The sequence below is a fragment of the Balaenoptera acutorostrata genome, chromosome 20 (genome assembly GCF_949987535.1).
Source record: "Balaenoptera acutorostrata chromosome 20, mBalAcu1.1, whole genome shotgun sequence".
NCBI classification, from domain to species: Eukaryota; Metazoa; Chordata; class Mammalia; order Artiodactyla; family Balaenopteridae; genus Balaenoptera; species Balaenoptera acutorostrata.
Genome location: NC_080083.1, coordinates 6,494,437 through 6,519,523, shown reverse-complemented (window position 1 = coordinate 6,519,523; position 25,087 = coordinate 6,494,437). Strand labels below are relative to the sequence as shown.

General features: G+C 52.0%; 2 protein-coding genes across 2 annotated transcripts; both read right to left on the bottom strand.

Annotated features, from left to right (window-relative positions):
* Window positions 1-1,411: 1,411 nt before the first annotated feature.
* TMEM238L (transmembrane protein 238 like) lies at window positions 1,412-1,651 on the bottom strand. The gene has a single exon (XM_057536257.1). It carries the CDS (start codon window positions 1,649-1,651, stop codon window positions 1,412-1,414), a length of 240 nt encoding a protein of 79 aa, XP_057392240.1.
* A 17,785-nt stretch (window positions 1,652-19,436) lies between these two features.
* Window positions 19,437-24,294, bottom strand: PIRT (phosphoinositide interacting regulator of transient receptor potential channels). Its single transcript, XM_007175298.3, has 2 exons — window positions 24,241-24,294; window positions 19,437-22,758 (listed from the first exon to the last, which is right to left on the bottom strand). Exons 1-2 carry the CDS (start codon window positions 24,292-24,294, stop codon window positions 22,201-22,203), a joined length of 612 nt encoding a protein of 203 aa, XP_007175360.2. The 3' UTR covers window positions 19,437-22,200.
* Between the last annotated feature and the right edge of the window lie 793 nt (window positions 24,295-25,087).

Genomic DNA, 25,087 nt, shown 5'->3' with positions numbered 1-25,087 from the left:
TGGGACTCTGGGTCAGTTTACTCCCCTCTGCTGTATGTTTGTAACAACACTTGGCATGTGTAAGAACCACATTATGTGCAAAGAGCCTCTTCCTGCCTTACCTCTTTTTGACCATTGCAACAACGAGGGCTGGTAACGTTATCCCCATTTTACAGACGGGACGACTGGAGCTCAGGGCACGATGCCTCCCGTGCAGTGTCACCAGCAAACGAGCGGTGCTGCTCCGAGCCAGGCCCAGGCGCTCTGACCTCTCATCTCTTGCCTTTCACCTGCCAGGGACAGTTTAGCCGCCCCTACTGAAACCTCTTCAAACTGCTGCTCTGTCTCTCACTTCCAAGGGTCGCGTGGAATCCCCCAGAAAAGACGCGATTATTATTTGCTCCTTCCAACTCTGCAATGACCTTTGCTCTCACAGGCAGCACTCAAAGTGGAGTGCTTGGCTGTGCCTGAGTGCAGGTCCCTGCCCACCTGGGAGGAGGGAATGATGACCGAACCAACCAGGACTCCGACTTTAGTCCCCTGGGGAGAGCTGGCCATCTCTAAGTCAGGCTTGTGGGGGCCAGACTAGCTCTATCTTTTGCTTTCCATGCCCTTGTGAAAAATCTTACGATTACCTGCCTCCTTGGTTACACATGGTCAGCCGAGCTCTGGCCCAGCTGGGATGAAATGGTCAGCCATGGTCCCTTGACTTCCGGTGTCCCGGGCTGGCTGGGGGGGGGTGCTGGCTGGCTGGGGGCGTGGGGTGGGGGCACTGCTGAGAGGGGGGCAGATGTACTGAGCGGGGACGTGGAGACAGGTCCCGGCCCCCTCCCGTGTGTCCCACCTGGGCAGGTGCAGGGAGGAAGCAAGTGAGAAGGGCCATGCTGGGTGGTTCTGCTCTGTTTCCTACCGCAGCAGGCAGCTCACAGGGCAAGGCATAAGCAGCATCGGGGAACTTTCCATCCTCTTCTAGGGCCAAAGGCTTTTCTCCCCAGCAAGGATTCTCCCCAACAGAGGATCGAGACGGGCTCCTTTCTCCAAGTTTTAAGCTGAAGGGATAACTTCCTGTTCTGCATGGCAGGACCATTCGTGGTGGATCAGAAGTCATGGGGTCTGTGGAGACCCTCTTTCCAGTCTCCATGAGGAAAAGGGTCCCCCGGGGGAGAAGTACCTGCCCCACGTTCTCCTGGCCAGCTGGAGCCCAGGTGGACAGAATCCCCAGCTGGGGGACAGTCTTTGAGCCACTTGCCTGTGTAGCCTCAGAGGGTTCCAGCCTCCCCCTGCTCGTCCCAGCCTCCGGGCCACCCCTCCAGGCAGCTCTCCTGTGCACTCACCTGGTCCCTGGCGGGGCATTTGGGGTGGGAGCGCAGTATGCCCCAGCCCCTCCGCCTGCCAGGAAGCCTGAGTCCTTCCTCCTCTGCCCGCCTCCAAACTACAAGTCCAGTTTCTCAAGAGGCACCTCGATGTTGAGGGAGTACCAGATGATCCAGAAGAGCAGGCTGAAAGCCAGGATCAGGGACCCCGTATAGACCAAGAAGTCCCAGAAGTCGAGGGAGGCGAAGATGCCCAGTAGCAAGAGGACCAGGCCCACAACGTCGAGCACGAGGGCCAGGCCGAGGAAGAGAGCACAGCGCCCAGGGTGGCATCTTCCCCAAGGCCTCCCCAGGAGCATTGCCTGGGAGGCAGGAGCGGGAGGGGCCCAGCTGCACTCCCGGGGCTGATTTGCATGGGAAGGTGGCAGTGCTGCTGGCCTCTGCCTTCGCTCCCCGCTGGGTGTGAGCAAATGAGTGAGCCGCCCATCTGGAGCTGCACGGAAGTACACGGGGACCTCCCTTTATGAGCATGGCAGCCAGTGGGGCGGGGTATTTCTTAACTGTTTCATGGCTCAGGAATGACATCCTCATCACTGAGGCCAACCGAGTGACGTGGCAGGAGAGGAGTCAGGGTGCCCTTGGATGGATTTGGGGACTTGGGACCTGTGGGTCTGGGGGAGGGGCTGTCCTGCCCTTGTTCTGCCTCTCAAGTCCTGGGCAAGTCCTCCCGGGCTCCTGAGACGTGTGGTAGGGTCGGGGCTTCCTCCCCTACCCGCTTCTGCCCTACTCTTCCTGGTGGGGATGGGAGGTTTTATGTAAAAGCTGTGGAAGAGAGTTTGTTGATGTAAATAGATTTGGAAATTGTGCCGTAAGAAGTGCATCAGCAGCAGGAAAAGTTGGTGCGGCTTGTAGATTCTCTGCTCTGAAGCCCCCAGGACCCGAGCTTCCTACAGTAAGGCTCATCACAGCCCTTTGGGATGAACACAGACCCTGGGAAGGGACAGCAATGAAAAAGACTGAGAGGACAGAGAAGGGACGCCAGGGAGGGAGGGGACTCGTGCCCCTGTCTGGGTGGGCTGGGCATGGACCAGAAGGCAACTCCTGGCAAAAGTCAAGAAACGTTTACCTGGTTCTCTGGCTGTGTGTGTTTTCCAGACTGACTAACTCCATGTTTGCTTTCTGTCGCGGGGACACTGCCCGCAATCCTGGGGCGTTATGTGTGAAGCAGGTCTTATCACCGGGCCACTCCCAGGGTGTGCTGAGTGAACACCAACTGAGGACAGCGCGGCAGCGGTCTGGTCTTCAGCCGTCTCTGCGGGGCCGTGCAGCCAGCGCTCCTCTGTCCCCCGTCCACCGTGGGCCTTGAACAGGGCACCAGACCTCTCTGGACCTCTGTTTCCCCACACAACTGAAAAATAATTTCTACTCTTTCTTTTGCCTTCTCCTGTGGATGAGAAGGGGTTCACATTTAGGGAGAAGGGGTTCAAATTTAGTTTCCTATGTGTAAAATAAGCAGGATGAAGAGAAACTTTCAGAAAAAAAGCATTGGGGAGGGAGAGAATTTTATAAGTTGCGGATTTTAGCATCTGGAACACAAGACTTGACTGAAACGAGCTAGCCAGTCTGGAGCATCTCAAAGTGAGAAGTCACTAAAGCCAATCTGCCACCCCGTATTTGCATCATTTTCCCAGTCTGTCCTCAGAAGGGATTAGGTACCTGCACAAGAACACCTCCCCGGGTAGGAGAAGCCATGAGTCTTCCAATCTGTTGCCCCCAGCTTTGACTAGAGAGAGTTTCTTGGGAAGAACAGTTGAAGGACCGCAATGCCCTCTGCAAGGGCAGGTGGAGAAGCCCTAGTGTGGCTGGGCAGGGCCAGGCTGGTGTGTCCAGGCCTGGCTGTGCACAGGTTCCTGGGCTCCTCTGCAGCACCTTGTGTACGTAAATGTGAGCAGCAGTTGTAGTGTGAAAATTTCTGGGTGCCGGGAGGTCTCTGAGTCCTGAGCCGACCGGGGTGGTCGGTCATCACACTCCTGAAGTGCTGGGTCAAAGAGAAGCTGGTGCGAGGGGGATAAATTAGGAGCTTGGGGTTAACGGGTGCACACTACTTTATATAAAATAAACAGCAAGGTCCTGCTGTATAGCACAGGGAACTGTATTCAATATCTTGTAATAACCTATAGTGGAAAAAAGAAAAAAAAAAGAAGCTGGTAAGAGTGAAGTCGTCTCCCCTCCACCCCACTTGAGGTCAGCTTTACTCAACACGGACCCTCAGCATCCCAGGGGAACACGGGTTCCTCAGGTTCTGGAACTCCTCCAAATTTTTATTTCTACTATTTTTCACACACACACACACACACACACACACACACACACACGTTTCCAGCTGAAAAAACCATGACATATTCATGAGCAAAGGGGAGGAGGTTGAAAGCACTCACCATTTCTGTATCCAGAGCTAGGCAGCACCCTCCCCTTGGCCTTCATCCGCCAGAATCACAAATATCGCTCCTCTCCCTTGTGGAAATGGGCCACCCTGTTCTCCGCCTGCAGCCTGCCTTTTCCTTCGCACACTACACGGCCCTCCTTGCGAGTGTCTAACCGTGGGCCGCCCAGGAGCCTGGCCAGGCTATGAGGAGCCCTCCACCCCCGCCCGATGCGTCTTCCTGCTCCTGTTCCCTGACGTCCATCTCCTGTGTGTTGAGACGTCTAGATAATCCACACAGCTGGGGGAGACGGGACGGGTGATGGAAAGCCAGGTGAGACCCAGGCCCTGAGTGGGACGGGCTGGAAAAGTGGGAGGCCGAGCAGTGGGGGGGTGACTAGGTTTGTGGGGGATGGAGATTGGCCTAGATCAGGGGCAGGTCATACAAGAAACAGTCACTTGAAAGGCTCAGTTTAACAAGGATGCCACCACCCTCTTCCTCCCCCAGGGAGCTTGCGTGGCCTTTCCATGGTTGGAAACAGGGGCTTGAGGGTCCTGGGGCTGCTGTGACAGAGAACCCCAGACTGGCTGGCTTGAACAACAGAAACTGATTCCTCCCAGTTCTGGAGGCCACAAGTCGGAGATCTGGGCGTCAGCAGGGTGGGTTCCTTCAGAGGGAGAATCTGTTCCAGGCCCTTCTCTGTGCTTCTGGTGGTTTCCTGCTCATCTTTGTCATTCTTTAGCTTGTAGATACACCATCTTCATATTCAGGTATCATCTCCTTGTGTGCATGTCTCTGTGTCCACATTTACCCTTTTTATAAGGACACCAGTTGTATTGGATTAGGGACCCTCTCTACTCCAGTAAGACCTCATCTTAAAGAATTTCATCTGCAATGACCCTGTTTCCAAATGAGGTTCTCATCTGAAGTACTAGGGGTTAGGATTTCAACATATGAATTTGGGGTGACACAATTCAACCTGTAACAATAGCTAAAAGGATTGTTTATTTGGGGATATCCTTTGACTTTAGCTGTGGTATAGATAGAAAATTCAGACTCTCAAACCAAGGTTTCAGAAACATCATGACAAAGTTAGCACCCTATTAAACGTGGCCCACCATGCCACCAGGCACCAGGAGGAGTGCTTCAGGCCCTGGGGCACCGAGATGCCCTTGGTTGTCCCTGGGTCCCCGGGAGAGAAGCCGAGGACGCAGGGCCTTCTTGCTGCCTGGGCTCTGGCTGCCCCCCTCCCCCTGATCACTGAGGAGCTCATCCTCCTCCAAAGTGGGTAACCCCAAGTGACCTCAACACATTTAGAAGCCTGAGCCTATGTGGGATTTAAATCAGACCAGTATTTCTGAGCACCTACTATATGTCGGGCAGCAGGGAATAGTATCAACTACAGAACCTGACATCAGAGTTAACATTCTAAGGGGGGAGACAAATAATGAATAATTAAACAATACATAAATGATATCATTTCAGAGAGTGATAAATATGATGGAAAAGAATTACCAAAATGGGGAAATGTAAGACAGTAGGCATCTGTTATGCTTTCTGAACCATGACCGTGGTGTGTAGGGCACAGCCGGACGCCCGGACCCCTGGCCAGCGACTCCCGGGGCTGGTCTCTTAGGGCCCCTCTGCCCCTCCACTTCTGAGAATCCTGGGGGCTGCAGCCACCCCTGTGGCTCGGGGAGGGCTGTGCTCCTGCTGCCACCACACGGTGCTGCCCCCTCTTGGCAGTTGGGACCTCGTCACTGCCTTGGCACAGTCATCATGATCTGTCATCTCCCTGTGATGTCATGAGTATGACGGCCTCTCCGTGACCTGGATCCTAAAGGGCAAGCTGAGACCGAGACAGGAACAGGCCAGCCGGGTGCTCAGCTGACCCAGAGTCACGGTTCCAGGCCTGACTATTTGACTGACCAAGGCTCAGTCACCTCCTGAGTGATAGGGATCAGATGCTGAGCAGGTCTAACCACACGAGCCTGTGCCACTCATTAGCTGTGCAAACTTGGGAAAGTCACTTGCCCTCTCTGTGCCTCGATTTCCTCATTGTAAAATAATGCCTTATTTCACAGGGTTACTGTGAAGAATAAGTGAGTTCATAGGTGTAAAGTGCTTAGAACCTGCACTCTGGGACATAGACAAGTGTTACCGTGTGGTTAGCACTGATGTCTTTTATTACATCCTTTCTTTCTGCCACGATGCTTCTGTAGGGAAAACCCCAGGTTGGGAGGGACCTGCCACCGACTCTCCTGCACCAACATCCTCTTCCCTTTATCAGTCTTGGCTTCACCTGATGGCAGCTCCCTGTCCCACCGCCCCCCACTAGGTCCGTGCTGAGCCCCCCCTCCATCCTTGATGGCTACATTTCCACCCCTGATGGATGCCTTAGCCTCGTGAAATGCCTTTCCAGTCCCCAGTCTCATCTCTACTGCAGCTGCTCTTTATCTCCATCATTCACAAATCTCTCCACCGTCCCTACTCTCATAACCCAGTGTTTACCAAGCCTCATATGTGTGCTGCCCCCAGGATTCTGCCACAACTGCAGTCTGCTTCTATTCTTCATTATAGAACACCATTTTAATTTGTTAATGTGTTATTATATTAATTTGCTAATATTATAATATTTTGTTAATTTTTTTCTTTAAATGGATTTTAACTTCAATTAATTATTGCCACCGCCAGTGGAAAACTGATATTACTTATAACAGACAGCAAGTATTTAAGACTATATACACTGAAAACAAACTTTCTAATTAAGCTAGCCCAGAGGTCATCAAACTTTTTCTGTAATGGGCCAGATATGAAACATTTTAGCCTTAGTGGCCCGTAAGGTCTCTGTTACAACGATTCAATTCTGCCATTGTAGCCAAGGGGTCATAGTTTCATTGTGTTCCAATAAAACTTTATTTACAAAACTAAGCAGTGGACCAGACTCATCAACTCCTGAACTAGACACAGTTGTCTATTGAAGCTGCTGAGCCTGAGGCCCGTTCTCTTTCTCAAATGAAGGCCTGTGATGCACAGATTTCAGAGGGGACAGATTTACAGTCCCCATTCGAGATTTAGTCCCAGAAGTCACAGGAAAGACTGGATGAGAATTAAAGTGACTGTGCCTTGAACCTGTGTGCCAGCCAGAATCATTTCATATAGCCCTAGAGGTACAGTGCTGGAATTTGGAAAAACATTGATGCTGATCGGTGATCTCCAATGAATCTTCATGTATTCCTCCTTTTTCCTGGGCTGGAGCCTAGGGTCACTATTTTCAGAAGAACATTCACTCTTATTTTCGGAGCATCCGACAATTTTCAGAGATCTTCATTCTTCCTGTTAGGCTACCAGAGGGGTTTGAGAGAGCTCCCCAGAGCGTCCTGCCTGGGCCTCTAGACTCCATGAACATGCAGCTCAGGGAGCCCTTCCTGCTGCTTGGCAAACCCTTTAGCTTTCTCCCCTGGTCTTTCTATCTTATTCCCCACAGGGCTAATCTAACCATTCATCACTCTTACTCAGACCTCAAGAGCGTCCTGCATCACCCCTCCCCCTTGCCCATCACCTTCGGTCTCAGTAGGTTGATGACGTTGTCCCCTATTTAGCAGAGAATCGTATGTCCATATGCACTTGGGCTGCACTTGCATGTACAATGGCATCCGTCCACATTCAGCATCAGCTTTTCCTCCCAGCAGCCCTGTTCCTGCTCCAGAGTTGAGAGCAGTTGAGAGACTCGCCTACGTTCACTCAGAAAGTAACAGCTGTGTCTGCACCCTGTCTGTTGGTGGGTCCGCACTAAATACAAATACCACGTCTCCCTCTTTTTTGGCTCCCAATCCGCATGCCAACTCTTTCCCCAGCATCCTTGGAGAATCAAGTTAGTTCCATTCTTAATCCCATTTAATTAAAAATTATTTTTTAAAGTTATTTAATTGTAGTGAAGTATACACAACACGTATTTATCATTTTAACCATTTTTAACCGTACAGCTCAGTGGCATTTAGTACACACACATTGTTGTGTGCAACCGTCACCTCCATCCCTTATCAGAACCTCTTAATCGTCTTCAAATGAAACTCTGTCCCCGTGAAACAATAACTCCCCATTCCTCTCTCCCCAGCCCCCGGCACCCACCATTCTACTTTCTGTCTCTGTGAATTTGATTACTCTAGGGACCTCATGTCAGTGGGATCATATTATGTTTATCTCTTTGTAACCGCCTTATTTTATTTAGTACAATGTCTTCAAGTTTCATCGGTATTGTAGCATGTGTCAGAATTTCCTTCCTTTCTAAGACTGAATAATATTCCATTGTATGTATGGACCACATTTGGTTTATCCATCCATTGTCGATGGACACTTGCGTTGCTTTCACCCTCTGGCTATTGTGAATAATGCTGCTATGAACATGAGTGTACAGATATCTGTATGAGTCCCTGCCTTCAGGTCTTCTCAGTATGTACCCAAAGGTGAAATTGCTGGATCATATAGTAACTCTTTAACTTTTTGAGGAACCTCCGTACTGCTTTCGATAGAAACTGCACCATTTTCCATTCCCACCAGCAGTTCACGAGGGTTCTAATCTCTCCACATCCTCACCCACCCTTGCTGTTTTCTGTTCTTTTGATCACAGCCATCCTAATGAGTAAGATGCAGATGCTTATTTAATTGGACGGTTACTTTTATAGTACCTGGCACATGCATGGAGGTAATTTGTTGAGTTTTCCATCTCCCTCGCTAGGCTGGGCATTCCTCTCAGGGAACTGCTCTGCCTTCTCCTTGTAATCCAACACGCGCTGTGTATGACTAGATTCATTTTATAACTCCCAGGCACTCCCAGATATTGGGAAAGCTGAGGGTGATTCCGCAGATTTCCTCCGACTCTGCCCAGATCCATTCAGTGTCCCTTTATAGCTTTCATCTCTTGCTTCCTCTCTATTTCTGAGGAAGCTGTGCTCCCACAACTCCTTCCGAAGCAAAATGCTTCCACGATGATTCCGTGAAGTCTCATCACACAGTGGAAATGGTCTACTGTGCTTCTAGTTTTTATTTTCCACACCCTTTAGTTTTGCCATCTGTTTCTGCTGGCACTCAGCTCTGAATTAAGTGCTGGGAACATAGTAAGACTTATCAGAGCTATAAATCCAAAGGCATCGCCCCCAGGATATCTGCTAGGTTTGGTGCTAGAATCTTCTGTCACCATTTTCCTTGCCTGCCTCAGGAGCAGTCAATTGCAAAGCCTGTTTGCAGGTTCCAGGGTGAAGCTGCACCGGGCTCGGCTGTCCGTGACCCCCTTCCTCTTCCAACCAGGCCCAGGGCCGCGCTCCCGGCCTCTGCTTGGGTGCCTCAACCCCCAGGCTCCACGTCTAATTGCCTCTCCACCGTGGGCTCCGCTGGGGCCGGGCTCAGCTCTCTTGAGCTGCTGAGACATCTTTGGGTGCAAAGTCAGCTAGAAGTGAGGTAGAGAAATGCAGTGCCTGCCTTCAAGGAGCTTCAAGTGGTGACAGGGAAGAGAGGAAAGAGGCTTGGGGAGGGCAGGTGTCGATCAGTCATGTAAATTAATGTATCAATATGACAAGAGATCAGTGGGACGAGAGATCCCATCCTATGAGAATGAGACAAAGAAGGCGTGGGCCCAGGTTTCCCTGAGGAAGTGATGTTTGCGCTGAGACTTAAAGGCTGAGCGGCGAGCTGGGTGAGGAGGGGTGACGAGGAGGTGAAGGCATTCTAGGCAGAGCAGGAGAGTCTGCAAAAGCTGTGAGGTGGCAGGTGGCCCTGCCAGCGTGGCTGGGACAAGAGGAGGAAAGGCAGTAAAGCGCTGTGTTCACACTTTCTCCTGAGAGCACTGGGAAGCCGGCGGAGAGTGTTGAGCAGAATGTGGTGTGACCCGCGTTTTCTCAGGGGGACTCTTGCTGCTGTGTCCAGAGAGTACTGGAGGGACCAGCAACGGGCACGTGGCAGGCAGTAAGCGTGGTTGCCGTAGACCAGGGAAGAGGTAAAGCTGGTGACAGTGGCAATGGAAAGAAGTGGATTGATTTGAGACATAACCAGGGACTGAAATCGACAGGACACGGTGACAGACTCAGTGTGCGGATGAGGGAAAGGAAGGGGTCGTTGTCGAAGACCAGGTTTCTGTTTTGTAAAGCTGGATGCTCCGGGCGCCTCCGGAGATGGGACGGACAGGAAGAGGGCCAGGTGTGGTTGAGAAGTTATGAATTCAGTTCGGGACACGACGGGTTTGGCACACTGGTTGGGGGCTCTCGCTCTGGGCTGGAGACAGGAATTTGTGAGTCAGCGACAAATTGGTGGTAGGGATGAGATGGCTCAAGACTCCTTGAGACAGAGCTCAGTAAGAAAGGAGGACCTGGGACGGATCCCGAGGCTCTCCCACATGTCGCGGCTGCATGGACTAGGAGAGAGAAAAAGAATACCTGCAGAGGTAGCAGGAAACCGTGAGCTGGCTGTGTCTTGAATCCAGAGGAAGAAGGTGTCCCAAGAAGAAAATGAATGGTCGGCTGTGTTGAGCGCTCTTGGAAGGTTAAGTCCACTAACGCGTCTTCCCAGCGGCGGGAGGGCCCTGGGAGAACGGCCTTGTCTTCCTCTTCCTTCTGCAGGGCACCTTCTTATTGTCCTCCGGAGCCCACGGCCGCTGGGGCTGCAGGCAGGTGGACCCGGAGGGGGTCAGCAAGTTCCTTGAGCCTGGCCACAGGAAAATGGCCTGGGAATTTCTCACCTGCAGGATGCATTAGAGCAGGGGAGCCAATGATGGAGAGTCTGGAGCAAGAATCACAACTCCAGGGGCCCTGAGAAGAGCCTGACTCACAGATCTGAGGTGCTGGCCTTGAGGGCAGGTGCCTGAGGAGATGGGAGGAAACCTGGCAGGGGGACGAATGCCTTAGCTTAGAGGACCTGAAAAAAAAATACCACTATAGTGGGATATTTAAACTCCCACTGAAAGTTCTGAATTTCAGATATAATAGCCAAAGCATAGTTATTTAAGGACTTAGAAGGGCCAAGTAACATTGTAATTAATTAAAATGATAAATTATTAATTTAAAAAAATGAGTGGTTTTTTAAATTGTGGTTAAGAACACATGACAGGAGATCCACCTTAACAAATGTTTCCGTGTGCAATGCAGTCTCGCTAACTTGTAGGCAACACGTTTTGTACAGCAGACTCCAGAACGTATTCATCTCGCATGACTAAACTTTTAATTTACAAACTTTATTTAAAAGCTGCTATGTATCATAAGAAATTGCCAAAAAAAAAGCAACATGAACCAAAGAAAGTAGGGAAAAGGAAAAGCTAAATAAAGGTAAATGCTGAAGGGACTTCCCTGGTGGTCCAGTGGGTAGGACTCTGCGCTCCCAATGCAGGAGGATGGGGTTTGATCCCTGGTCAGGGAACTAAGATCCTACATGCATGCCGCAACTAAGAGTTCGCATGACACAACTAAAGATCCAGCAAGCTGCAACTAAGGAGCCCGTGAGCCGCAACTAAGGAGCCCGAGAGCTGCAACTAAGACCCAGTGCAACCAAATAAATAAATAAATAAATAAATATTTTTAAGAAGATAAATGCTGAAATTAAAAAAAATAGAAAGGAGAAAGAATTTTATTTTTCCAAATTCAAGAAGGCAATGAGAAGACTATAGTATAGGAACTGTGTATAAAATATAGTGTATCGTATATGGTATATAGTATACTATATGTATAATACAGGAGTATAGTCAGTCTGAAGAATTCCATTGGGTTCTCAACTGTGTCATTATAGACGAGCATGGTCCAGTGGAAATTTCTGCAGTGATGGAAATACTTTATAATCTGTTCCTTCAATATGGTAGCAAGTAGGCTCTTGTGGCTATTGAGCATCTGAAATGTGGCTAGTGTGGCCAAGGAACTGAATATTTAGTTATATTTAGTTTTATTAAATTTAAGTTTAAGTGCATGTAGCCAGATGTGGCTACCATATTGGACAGCACCATCCGTCTCTTGAAAGGGCTGGGCCTTCTCTCTTTGGCCGGGTCCAAACTGGCTCTCCTCAGTGCCCTGGGCCTCCAGAGAGGGTGCTTGGCATTAGGATCTAGAGACCCAGCTTCTGGCCCAATTCTGCCCCCTCTCAGCCCAGGGCCCAGTGTCCAGTCCTGTGGCTTACACACTACACTGGTGCTGTGGGCTCTGAGAAGCTGTAGGGCTCTCCGCCAATGATGATGTCTGAGGACAGACAGACAGTGCCTCAAGGAGGAAGTTGGGAAAACAGGAGCAGGGAGCAGTGGGAAGCAGAAGGGCACCAGGACCTTTGCTCAGACCCGCCTATAGTGGCATCTGCAGACCAGGCTGCTTCCTGCCAGGGGTGGATCCTCAACTTCCCTGGGCATCTGTGCCAGGCCCTGGGCAAGGCTCAGAACACCTGGCCTTGCATTGAGTTCTCTGGGACCTGCTCTCCTAAACCCACAAGGAATTGTGGAGTCTCTCTTCCCACGTCCTGAGAGCTTTGTCCTCACCCAGCCAAACTGCTGCTTTTACCCTGGAGAAGGAGGATGAGGAATAGGGATGGGATGAGGGTGGAGGTTGGAGCGGATTTCTCCCTGTGCCCATTTTCCCTCTTATACAGTTGCTTATAACCTTGGGCAAATGGCTGAGTATCTCTGATTCTCAATTTCTTCACTTGTAAATGAGAGTAGTACCTACCCTTATTACTCCCACACAGGACAGCTGTGAGGACACACTGTCACCATTCATTCCTTCATTTAACCAGCACTATATACCACAGAGCTCTTCAGCGAGAGGATGCACTAAACGTAAAGCAGAGAGAATCAGAAAGGCCCGTGCCAGAGGTGACCACAGGGTGCTGCAAGGAAGACTTCCTGGAAGAGGTGGTGCTTGAGCTAGGAGTCAGCTAGACAGAAGAAGAGATCAGCATAGTTCAGGCTGAAGAAGGAGCCTGTGGAAAGATGCAGAGGCATGATATACTGGGTTGTCCTCATTTATAGGTCTGGGGTGAAGGGTGGGTGGCAGGAATGTGGAGAAGCTGGGGTAGAGGTGGGCCTCCCTAGGGAGGCCTGTGCTGGATGGAGGAGTGTGAGCTCCATCTGCCATGGGATGGGAGCAGCTAACGACTCAGGGGCAGGGCCACGAGTGGTGACATGATCAGAAGTGCCTTTTAGAAAGATGCTCTGCTTGAAATAAATGGAGAATGGATTGTAGTGGGACAAGGCTGCAGGCAGGGAGACCACTGGGGAGGCTGGTGACCTAACCCAGGGACCTTGGGGATGGAGAAAAGGAGAAGGATTCCACAAGGTGTTGAGGAGATAGACCGGACACAGAGGGTATGGGAGAGGGAGGTTAGCCCAGTGTTCTGGATTAATTGGTGGTGTTACCCATCACTGACACATGGGACGTGGGACCCGGTTTGGAGGAGGCATTGTGGGAAAACGCAAGGAATTTCTTTTGACACCAGTTGAATGCAAGGCGAGGATGATCCAGATGGAGATGCCAGGACCATCCAGGTTGAGATATGTTGTCCAGAGCTTGGCATGCGTTTCAGCAGCGCTGATTTGGGGGACATTGACTGAAGCTGGGGGTGAGGGGTGGGCAGGGGGGTGGTTGGGGGAGGGGTGACTAGCCCAGAGGGATGGGGGGCTGAACGGGCACGTGAGGAAGAGGATGCCAGAAACGCTGTGTGTGTTGGAGGGGCAGCCAGAGTAACAGACGACAGGCAGGTGCAAGCCACCCCCCAACAAGGCTCCAGGCATGGTGTCCCCACCAGGTCCTTCAGGATGGGACCGGTGTGGAAGTCACACCGCAGTGCGGAGGAGAGATCGAGGGTGGGGAAGAGGAGCCATGGCGTCTCCACCACCCACCCTCTGCTGGAAGCTTCTGCCCCAGGCCTTCACATGGCTGCTTCCTTCTCTTCATTCAGGTCTCCACACAGGTGTCCCCCCTCAGAGGAGCCTCCTGTGACCATGCTATCCCCTCGCCCTGTTTCTTGACTTCACAGCCCTCACGACCCTTTCGCACCATCTTGTCCATTTGATAATGTCCTTGTTACGGCCCGTCTGCCTCTAACCGGGGAAGGCTCCAGAAAGCAGGACGTTTTGTCTGTTTTGTTCACTTCCTTCTCCCCAGTGCCCGGGCAGCATTCCTGAGCTGCTCTGCAGCTGTTGGTTGGATGGATGAACGGGACAATGTTGTCTTTCACGGGCCATATGGCAAAGGGCTTTGTGAGCCATCCCTTGCCCTTCCCTGGTCCAGCGCCCCCTTCCTCCCCCCAGTTCAGGCTCCAGCGGCAGCCGCACCCACTCCAGCCTGTCTCTGCTCAGCCAGGAGCTGGCCGCGCTCCCTTCGTTCTTTCGTTGGGCTGGACCTGAAAGCAGCTGCGCTGGCCTTGACTGTGGGCCACGCACACTTGGCACTGCTCTTTAGTCCGATTAGTCAGCACAGTGCCCGACAGGGAGCACGCCCTCTGCCCCAGGAAGGGCAGTTGCATGGAGATCTTCTGCCCTCTCCCAGTGAACGGGCACCCGTGGAGAATCTGGCAGCTGTTCTCAGAGTTATTCACTTGGGGTTCTTCCCTGGATTCTAAGTGAAAATGTGCACGTGTGTGTTAGTCTGGGACAGGGTTCTCTAGGAATTACAGTAATGCTACAGGGAGAGCCCTGCACTCAGTTGCCAAAATGCTGTGTTTCTTTGTTTGAAGTCAGATACCTCAGTCCCACCTGCAAGACTCTGTAGGGCTTGACAAGCTCAAGCATAAATCCAGTCTAATCAAGGATTTGGGAATTCCTGCATTGTGTTTGTAGCCTGAAATTCTCTCTTCCTGTGACAAAGATAATAACAGTATCTGCCTTTTACTGAACACCTAGTATGTGATTGTGCCGTATTAACACTTCCTCTTGCCTCATTTAATCCTGACAAGGACCTAATGGGGTAATTATCATCCTCACACATAACTGGAAATCTGAGATGGAAATGCAAAAAGTCACAGAGGATGGAAACTCGCTTGTGGACTCAGATTTCAAACTCAGGTCTGTTTAATGCCGAAGCCTCGACGTTTTCCATGACCATAACTGCTTCTTACTAAATAAGTGTTTACCTTCCAAGCTGGATTTGACTTGGGCAATTGTGATACAGTCTCCTGAGCAGTTTGGCGGAAGGAGAAAATGTGCTGGGAAAAAAGAGAAGAGTGAGTGAGGGCAAGCCAGACAAGCTGAGAGGGGGGCAGAGGGAGAATCTTCCAGGCAGAGAGAATGCCCTGAGCAAAGAGCAGAGACGAAGGAGCAAGGTGGGGAGGAGGGTCTGACAGATGCTCAGCCTTTGCAAAGAGAGAATATGGAAGGAAGAGGCTTCCGAAGATTTTACATTTGGGAAAAAGATCACCCTGGTGAAGGATGCAGAATGGATTAGAGGAGAACAAGACAGAAGGGGGAGACGAGTTTGCCAGTAGTCAGAAAGACGGGATTACTGGCTCCAGTGGGTATATTAGTGGGGCAATACTAGCTGCTGTGACAAACCCCAACATCTTGGTAGCGAAACAAAATAGACGTTTATTTCTACTTTATAGACCAGTCCAACGTGGTGTCCCTGGTCTTCATGGGGCTTTCCTTACTGTCGTCATCAGCTCAGGCTGCTGTAACAAAATACCATAGACTGGGTGGCTTCAACAACAGACACTTATTTCTCACAGTTCTAGAGGCTGAGAAGTCCGAGATCAAGGTGCCGGCAGATTCGGTTCCTGGTTTGCAGACGATCACCTTCTCACTGTGTACTCATATGGCCTTTCCTGGGTATGAGGGCGTGGAGAGAGAGCTCTCCTGTTTCTTCCTGTTTTCATAATCCCATCACGAGAGCTCCACCCTCATGACCTCATCTGAACCCAATTACCCGCCAAAGGCCCTGCTTCCAAATACCATCACACTGAGGGTTAGGGCTTCAACATACAAATTTTGGAGAGACGCAAACATTCAGTCCATACCACTTCCCTTGGTGACTCAGGCCCAGGCTCCAGGCACATAGTGGCTCCTCCTCACAGAGCCAGGAGGAAAAGCCCCCTTCCTACAAGGCCCAGCCCAGCAGAGTCACATGCCACTTCTGCCCCTGTGAGCCTGTCATGTGGTCACACCTGGACACCAGCGGTCCTGCGATATGTGCACCTGATGGGACAGCTACCTCACTCCTCACTATGAGGGGGAAACATGAATTCTTCTCGACAGTGAGCTGCCTTGGCTTCAAGATGAACGGCCATCCTTGAGAGAGAGAAATTATAGGCTTTGATGATGGATTGGGACTGATGGTAAGGCAGAGGGGAGGCAGGAGTCAAAAGGGTGGGAATGAAACTGTTGGCTGGCCCCAAGCCCCCATTCTCCAGACAGCACAGCGCATGGTGAGCTCCCACACCCCCAAATTCTCTTTTTCCAGTCAGCTCACATTAGATGTATAGACTTGCATTCTTTCCTTATGTAAAACCATTCAGGAGAATATACTGCCTTGTGTAGTTCTTTAACATTGGTAATAACTAATATTCAGGGCTTAATACATAAAAGCCATATGTGGATTATCCCAATTAATGCTGAGGAAGAAGCAGGCACTTTTTTTTTTTTTTTTTTTTTAATTTTATTTATTTATTTATTTATAGCTGTGGTGGGTCTTCGTTTCTGTGCGAGGGCTTTCTCCAGTTGCGGCAAGTGGGGGCCACTCTTCATCGCCGTGCACGGGGCTCTCACCATCGCGGCCTCTCTTGTTGCGAAGCACAGGCTCCAGACGCGCAGGCTCAGCAATTGTGGCTCACGGGCCCAGTCGCTCCGCGGCATGTGGAATCTTCCCAGACCAGGGCTCGAACCCGCGTCCCCTGCATTGGCAGGCAGATTCTCAACCACTGCGCCACCAGGGAAGCCCGAAGCAGGCACTTTTATTAACCCCATTTGCAGTTGTGAAGATAGAAGTATGGACAAAAACACTAACCCCCCAAAATATCTACACCCCCATGTTCATTGAGGCATTATTTACAATAACCAAGATATGGAGACAGCCTAAGTGCCCATCACTGGATGAACGGATAAAGAAAATGTGGTACATATACAATGGAATACTACTCAGCCATAAAAAATGACGTCTTGCCATTTGCAGCAACATGGATGGACCTTGAGGGTATTTTGCTGAGTGAAGTAAGTCAGACAGAGGAAGACAGATATGGTATGCTTACACTCATGTGGAATATAAAAAACTCATAAGCAAACAAGCAAACAAAAACAAAGTAAATGGACAAGCCAAACCAAAGAAAAACAAACATGTAGATACAGAGAACACAGTTGTGGTTACCAGAGGGAAAGGGGCGTGTGGGAGAGAAAAATGGGTAAAGGAGGTCAACTGTATGGTGAGGGACGGAAACTTACATTTTTGGTGTTAAGTGCACTGTAGTGTGTGCAGAGATAGAAATATAATGTTATAAATCAGTGTTACCTGAATAAAACAATTAGTACACACACACACATACATGCACACACGCACAAAGATGGAGGTACACAGAAAGGAAATAAGTTGTCTAGGGTTGAAGACCTGGGAAGACCAGATGGGATGTGAGCCCAGGTGGACTGTTTCTAGAGTCTGTGCTCCCAACCAATACAGAATCCTCTGTTTGTGAATTTTGGTTACTACAAATGAGGAGATTAAAACCTGGGAGAAAGAGAACTGAGTGTCTAGGTGTCTCCTCCCGTGAGTGGTTCTAGTTTTATAGAATCAGTCCTTTCCTGCGTCTCCCACCTACCCCTGCCTCAGCTCTTAGAGTAGGTGGGACAGCCTGACAGGTCACAGAGCCTGACGGGTGCCCTGTATGAACCCCACTCTTTCCCCGCCCACCACCTCGATGCCCAGTCTGAGGGAGGTCCTGTCTGGCATCAACGTGGTCATTCCGCTCTTGCTTTACCCCTCCCTTTTCTCTCTCCTTAGAGACGTAGAGAATCTTCTGAAGGATCTGGAGGACAGATACACTGCACTGATGTGGAACTTATTTATGATAGTCTTTGTTCTGATCTCATCAAATAGTGTTCGGGCTTAGAGGAAGAAAAGGACTCTTTCCCCAGACTTGTCACTTGTGTAGATAAGAATTTTATTCGGCTGCAAGTAGCGGACCTAAAAAATAGTGACTTAATAAGATGTTATTTGTATGTCCTGTAAGAGATGGTGCGGGGCAGTCCAGTAGCTCCCCGGTTGTCATCAGTGTTGTAGGATCTTCTGACTTTCTTGCTTTGCTATCCTTGGCTAGGCTTCATTCTCAAGGTCAGTTCAGTCCAGTGGCAGCCGGTTCCAAATCCTCCTTCTGGTCAGCAAAGGAGCCTGGCCTGTGGGATGAAGGCTCACTCTACCAAGGCCACCTGCTCCGACAAAGCTACCCGGTGCTGGGGGAGACCCCTACTCCTGCCTCTGAACACTCACTACGCGAACGCCAGGCACCTAGGGAGGTGCTCAGAATGCCGGCTTCTTTCCTGCCTTTCTTCCTGGCTCCTGGCCGCTTTCCCGACTGGCATTCTGGGTCCGTACTTGTTTTGTGCTCCCACCCCTGGCCTGTCTACTGACCCTAGCTCCACTCCTGCTGTCCCCGCCTTGCAGCCCGGAGCCCAGCACAGCGACCCTGGTGCCTTCTGCTGCCCCTCAGCCCCTTCGAAGAGTGAGTCGGGTGGAGGTCATGCGTGTGGCCCCTGGAGCCAGCTCACCTGGATTTTCATCGTGCCTTGATGTCCTAGCTCAGTGTCCCCGTGTCTCACTTACCTCATCTGTAAAATGGGGAGGCTGATAACAGCGCCTCCAGCAGGCTTCTGGAAAGGATTGAGTGGGTTAAGGCGTCAAGCTGGTGTTGCCCAGAAGCTTCCCCGGGCACGTGCCCAGGCGATTCCCTGGCACCATTTACCATCAGACACATCTGGGGCTCTGAGTTTTAGTTTTCCAGGGACCTCTGATCTCTAAGGGCTGGAGATGGTGACGAAGTGATGGGTGTGGGGGGCGGGAGGGAGCGGGGCGTCGTGACTCTGCAGTGCTGCAGGAATCGGAGGAGGACTGAAATACAGCTGGCTTGTCCAGATGCAGAACGATGCTTTCTTTTCCTCTGAGGATAGAGCAAGCAGAAAGTCAAGGACACGGGGAGTCTGGTGGGGAGCCAAGTAGGAGAGGGTCAGGATTACAGACCTAGAGGAGCAGAAGAGCCTGGGCCAGGGGAAGGAAGAAGGGCTTGGAAGGAAGGGGGAGGCCATGGAGGTCCTGGGGGCTGGACTGCCACCCCTTCTTGGGCTTGTTCTCTTGGGTTCCTGGGGACATTGGCAGGCTGACCCTGGGGTACCTGCCTGCCTCGCCCTGGACCACTGATTCATCCAGGAAGGTTCTTTTTCCATCACCCAGTGCTGGGCTTGTAGGGAGGGAAAGAGTCAGGAGCTCCTGCTCTGTCTGCCCCGTCAGCATCTCAGAGTGGGGCCATCGGCTCCTATGAGGCACCCGAGGAACCAGGCGTGCAACCCACACGTGTCTGGGAAACCCTTTTTCCCAGACAGCGCGTTTTGAGGAAGGGCGCGTGGTGATGGGGCCAGGGCTGGGAGGCATTTTAGAGGGATGAATCAGTGGTAGAGCCTGGAATTGCTGATGGAACAGAATGAAAACACAGCAGACACTGTCAGACAAGATACAATTCAACATCCCAACAATTCTTTTAGCACTCAGATTAAATGGAACCCTTCCAAACAGAACAGCCATGGGTGGGATTATACAGTCCAGTAGCCGAACGCACGGATGCTGGTCCTGACCTCCCATCCCCGGCATGGGAGGAATCGTGGTGGCGATGCTGTTTTCCAGAAACGTGGCATCTGATCTGGGCACAGCCATTCCTCAGGCTTCTGTGTGGCGACAGTCTTTGGCAAAAGCCCCTCAGTGTGACCCTGGCATGTTCCTTGGTCCACATTCATGTGAGGGATCCCGGCGGGGGTGAATGATGCTTTGGGGATTTTTCCTCCTTTTTCTCGCTGAGCACTGGGTTAAGGAGCAGGGAATGTGGGCCGGATTGCTGGAGGCTCCAAGGTGAGTCCAGACCTGGGACACTTTCTAGAGTCGTGTCGTCCCCAAACTGCCCCCCGCCAGGACACGCGTGGTACAGCATCAGCCTGGGCCCTCGTCCCCCAGCTGCGCCTGCTCGATAAGCTTGTGGGGAGAGGAAGTGACACCCTGGACGTGGGGACAGAGAGCCAGCTGGGCGTCCTTCCCGTTCGCTCCCATGTAAGAAAGCATCGAGGAATGTGAGAGTGACTTTTAGGGCTGACATGGAATCTGCGTTCACGTCGGAGAAAAGGAAACCCTCTGTAAGCCCTCTGTAAACCCGGTCACTTGAGGCACTGGGACCACAATTAGTGACACACTACTTGCAACGTCCCCCATGATTGGTCCCGACTGCCTGTGTGCAGGGGACAGGTGGGCTAGAGGACCTGGCCACGCTGTCTGAATGAGAGACACGGTCATTCTGGGTGAAGCTCCCCGAACTCTGGCTCCTTAGGTGGGTGGGGCAGGGGGTGTCCCCATGTCACGGGTACCTGCCACCATGGAGTTTCCCATGATGCAGAGGGAACAAGGTGGGGTTCTGACTTTGCATATGGAACCACCATGAAGGATGGAGATACCTGGAGGCCTGCTGGAGAGAGAGAGAAAGAGAGACGGCGGGGGGGGGGGGGGGGAAGGAGGGAAAGAGAGAAAGGTTGTCATGGTGACATAGTGATGGGACGGGCTCAGGGGCAGAAGGCCGAGGAAACCTTCCCCTCGTTATCAGATGCTCTCCGCTGGGCCTCAGACCTAGGGCAGCGTGGCTTTCTTGCAGGCACCCTCCTGGTCTGTCACCTAAGGGCCTCCGGATGCTGCAGGAAACCCCAGATTTGGGGAGCACTTAACCTCACGGGTGCTCTCTGCGTGGTGGGCCCCTGGAAACTCCCACAGACCCAGGAGGTCTGTAGTCTTTGCCACAGACCCAGGAGGCCCCTCCATAAGCCCCGAGAAGCCGCACTAAGGCACTTGGGGAAGCAGGGGGAGGCAGGCCGAGAGAGGGGCTCAGGTGACCATTCGGGAGGTTAGGGAGCTTGCTATGCTGTTTCCTAACTGTATCCCGCTCCCCTCCCGCCCCAGCTCTGCACACACCATTCCCGCCTAGAGTGCCTTCCTTTCCCCTCTTCGCCAGCTCTCCTCTTCCCTTTGGTTCTGTGTGGATGGCACGGCCTCCAGCACGCCCTCTATCCTCTCCCAAGGCTGGGGCAGATGTCCCCTCCGCGTTCCTGCCCCCATCCTCGTTTCCCCAGAAAGTACTCATCCCGGGGTGTTCTGGCCGCCTGGTGCTCTGGCTGTCTCTCACTTTATAAAGAAGATGAGCCCAGGGACCATCTGTCTTGCTCTCGCCCCGGGGCCTGGCCCAGAGCAGGGCCCTCACTGAAGGTTTGCATGTTGGTGAGTGGGGGCAGGGAGAGCAGAAGTTGGGATTTTCTAAAGAAAATTCCATCGCTGGAAACCTACAGACACTCAGATGTGGAATTCAAGCTTCTTGGTTTTGATTCTCAATGGGGGAGAAGGAGAGAAAAATCTTACAGCATCCCTCTGCAGCCGCTCTCCACCTGGCTGTGCTAGAGTCATGGGGTAGAGGCAGGGGTGGGGGAAAGAGGGAGTTAGGGCAACACGCGCTTGTCCTTGGCTAAGTGTCAAGTTCAGAGGGAAGAGTAGTCACGGAGAAGGAGTTGGAAGGTCAAGGGGAGTCTGTGACACCCCCTAGCGCACCCCACTGCCTCTGGTGTAAATTCTATACAACTAAGGGTTAAATTTCTTCACTGGCTGACTCCCAGGGCCATTTCTAGGGGAAATGTGCCTTCCTGGAAAGTCTTTCACCGGCCACCTTTCACTGCTCACTCTTTGGAATGTTTAATACTTGTGACTTGTCCGATCTCTTGAAATGCAAGCCAGCATCTTGCCCACAGAGAGAGCTGGGGCGGGCAGACCCAATGGTCAGAACTTCCCTTCCCTCTGCAAAGGAACTCTGTTGGTCAGTTTGGGTTCTGGAAGGAAGCAAATGCAGAATCCAGTTCAGGCACTCAGATATGTAAACAGGAGGTTCTTCTCGGGGCATAGCCCACCTCAAGGAATTTCCCAACATGCACAGCACTTGGCAGAGAGCGTTAGATGAGTGACACCTGGATGCACAGGCTGGGATGAGAGCCATGAAAGGCGGTGGTCGCGGCCAGGATCTGAGGGAACATCAGTGATAACAGAGAGACTAAACGAGATCATCCAGCGGTACCCACCAGCTGCACGGAGGGCGCAGCCCCGAGCTCGCTCTTTCCCACGGGGCCCAGAAGAGGGTTTGCCTGCATCAGTTTCATGGAAGACTCCACCTCTCAAGGGGCCGGGGATGTTGGGTGTTGGTCATCACATCTTCTCCGGGTCGAGGTGGCAGGGTGGTGGGGAGGACAGAGGGCGAGACCGTCATCAGCGATTCAGGAAGAAGGACTTGAGGCTCTGGAAGAAAACTGACTTCTGTCTCTGCTTCTGTTTCTTTTTGATGATGGGCACCCACACCAGCCCGCACACCAGCATCATGAGTCCCAGAGACAGGAAGGCAGGCCCTATCATCTTAAGGACCTTGAGGCTCTTGTCACCCAGGTTCAGGGTGTAGGCCAAGCAGGTGATGACCACACCGAAGAGGAGGATGGTACCGCCCACGGACATGATGACGATGGGCTTGCGGTAGATTTCCCAGTTACTCCGGGGGTTGGTGGCCCAGACGGACTCACTTCTGGAGCTGATGCACAGGGAGCTGGCGGTCTGGCTGGGCAGCAGGTCCTTGGATTCTGGAGACTTCTCGTTGACCTCCAGGGCCTTGGGGAGAGCCTCCATGGCCACGGCCCCCGGGACTGGGCACCTGGAGCCAGCAGCGGTTAGAAGCAAGGACGAGGCCGGAGGAACCCTCGCACAGCCTTCCCGTCCTCCGCTCCTGTCTCCAGCCCGGCTCTCAGCGGAGGGCAGCACAGGGTTTTTGTGCTGAAGCTGAAAGAAAAGCAGATGAGGTCCACATAAATAAGAAGCCACGCAAGGTGGTATTTTTTTTTCCTTGTGCGAGATAAATATTATTATATCACTCTAATCAACCACTCTTATTATTTAAATCAGAGAACAGGGGTGGCCTTTAAAAAAACAGGCAAAAGCTACAATTTATGAAATGGCATCTTATTTTCAGACTCAGCCGCTTTCTCGCTGTGTGATCTTGCGTGAGTTACGGCCTTGGTCCTTGGCTTCCCCTCCAGTCCCTCCTCCGGGGACCCCAGGTTCTTCCTCTTCTTTCCAGTCTGGCCACCTCAGGCCCCACTCAAACAGCATTTACTAATACCCTCTTTGGGGAGCGGGATGGGAGGGATTTCCTTCCACAGCAGCAAGTTTCCTGGGAAGGTGGGCTACTCACCCCCGTCACAGTGGGTTCCGCCTCCCCGCCCCAGACGGGGTGAGAGGTGGGAGGGGTTGCATTCGGAAATCAGGGTATCAGGATAAAGGAGATGGTGTGTGAAGCTGGTGCCTCCCAAGCCCAGCACTCTGGAACCTGCTGCTTCCCCTCTATCAAGACACCTCTAAACGTGGAAGGGTCCTTTAGTGAGCGCACTCTCCTTCCACACTTCCTGCAATGCTCAGTTCCAAGTAATTTCCTCAACTCCCCCCCCCACCTCAGCCCTCACGGCAGCTCAGGCCTGGACCACTGGGCCAGTGCTCCCACTTGGCCGAACGAGACCCCTTCCCTGCATCCCAGGGGGAATAGGAATTGTAGAATCACCACGCCTTCAGAATGTGGATATTTACTTTCGTGTGTGCTCCTCTGGAGAGAGGATATTGGGATCTCTGCTTCTGAAGGCTTTGGCAAATACGACGACGGGCTTTTATAAGTACGGGCTCACAGGTGTCTGCTGCTGCCCTGTGGATCCCGAGGAGTATTTGCGTAAGTGACGTCATCACTTTTAAAGTGATCTCTCCTTTTCCCCTGCGGGCTCGGTGGGGAGAGGAGGGCTTACGAGGCGTGTGGTGAAATCCTAGCCGGGGAGCTGGCGTTGGTTACCGCAACCTGGTTTCTCCTGTGGGGTTTTGCCGTCTTTGGTAGGATGGTCTCTCCAGGTGGCCCTTTCCCCCACTTGGCAGCAAATCCCGGGGCAGAAGCGCCTGCTGCCTTCACATGTTCGGGGTGTTGTGATGGAGGAGTATTCATGGGAAGGCACGAGGCTCAGCTGTGCCCGGGGATCACCGAGCTGGGTGGGGAAGGACCAGCCCCCGGGAGAGCGGCCCCTGGGGTGCGAGGCAGCCACGGCGGGTGCAGGGAGGATGGCTTCCCGGATGCTGAGCGAGAGGTGCGGCCAGCTGCGCCTTGTTGGCCGCACCTCGCGCACGCTCTTTGGCCCTGCCAGGAGGTCGCTTGTTTGTTCCCCTCTTAGGAGGGCAGGGGCTGAGGCCCAGTGAGATTTAGGATCGTGGCCCAAGCCTCCCCCCAACTTCATAGGTGGCTGTGTTGGGATCCAGGCCAAGGTCTTTGGACTCGAAGCTCATTGTACTAGACCGAGCTGGTCAGGATGATCCCTGAGGGTCCTTCCACTATGACAGGGCCTGAGTTTTTCACTTTAGGGCTCCATCCTGCAGTAGAGAAACCTCTCACTGAGTAAGGACTGACAGAGATAAGTAGCTGTGTAGGATTCACTCTGCAACGGAGAAATAACACCGATGTTAAGTTTTTCATAATGGTACATTTATTTATTTAAAGAACTATTTTTACTCTGAGATTATGTCCTTCCTTCTTTTATTTTGGCATTGGAATATTCATTTTATGAAATGACTGTGAGGGAAGATGATCATTGGTTTTGTTGGTATCTGTACTGGCCAAGATGAGAAGTCAGTCATCCTATGTAGATGTCTACCTACTTTATCTATCATGTATCTATCTGTCTATCTATCTATCTATCTATCTCTCTATCTATCTATCTATCTATCTATCTATGTAAATTGTAATACCTCACGAAATCCCAAAGAATGGGAACCTTTCATTTAGTGGACTTACTTAGGAAGAGGGCGGGTCCTTGGGATAGTGAATGGTCGGGGGGTTCATCTTCTGGGCAGTGACTGAAGGAGAGCACTTCTCCTCCCTTGAACAAGGCTGAGCTCCGTGCCTTCTCCCCCCACCCCCGCCCCTACCAGGCAAGAGGTGGCGGCAGCTCTAAACACAAGGGGCAGGCGGGGTTGGCTGTGGAGTGAACGCCGTGCTGGGTTCCTTCACGGTTGCAGCACGTCACTGAGCTTACTTGCAGGGTCTGGTGTGACAGAAAGATCCAGGTCTTTGACACCAGAG

Coding starts and splice junctions, on each gene's coding strand:
- TMEM238L (XM_057536257.1), bottom strand. CDS start 1,651: ATGCTCCTGGGGAGGCCTTGGGGAAGATGCCACCCTGGGCGCTGTGCT.
- PIRT (XM_007175298.3), bottom strand. CDS start 24,294: ATGAGCTTCGAGTCCAAAGACCTTGGCCTGGATCCCAACACAGCCACC. Junction 22,759..24,240: donor CCAACACAGCCACCTATGAA/GTTGGGGGGAGG, acceptor CTTTTCTTTCAG/CTTCAGCACAAAAACCCTGT.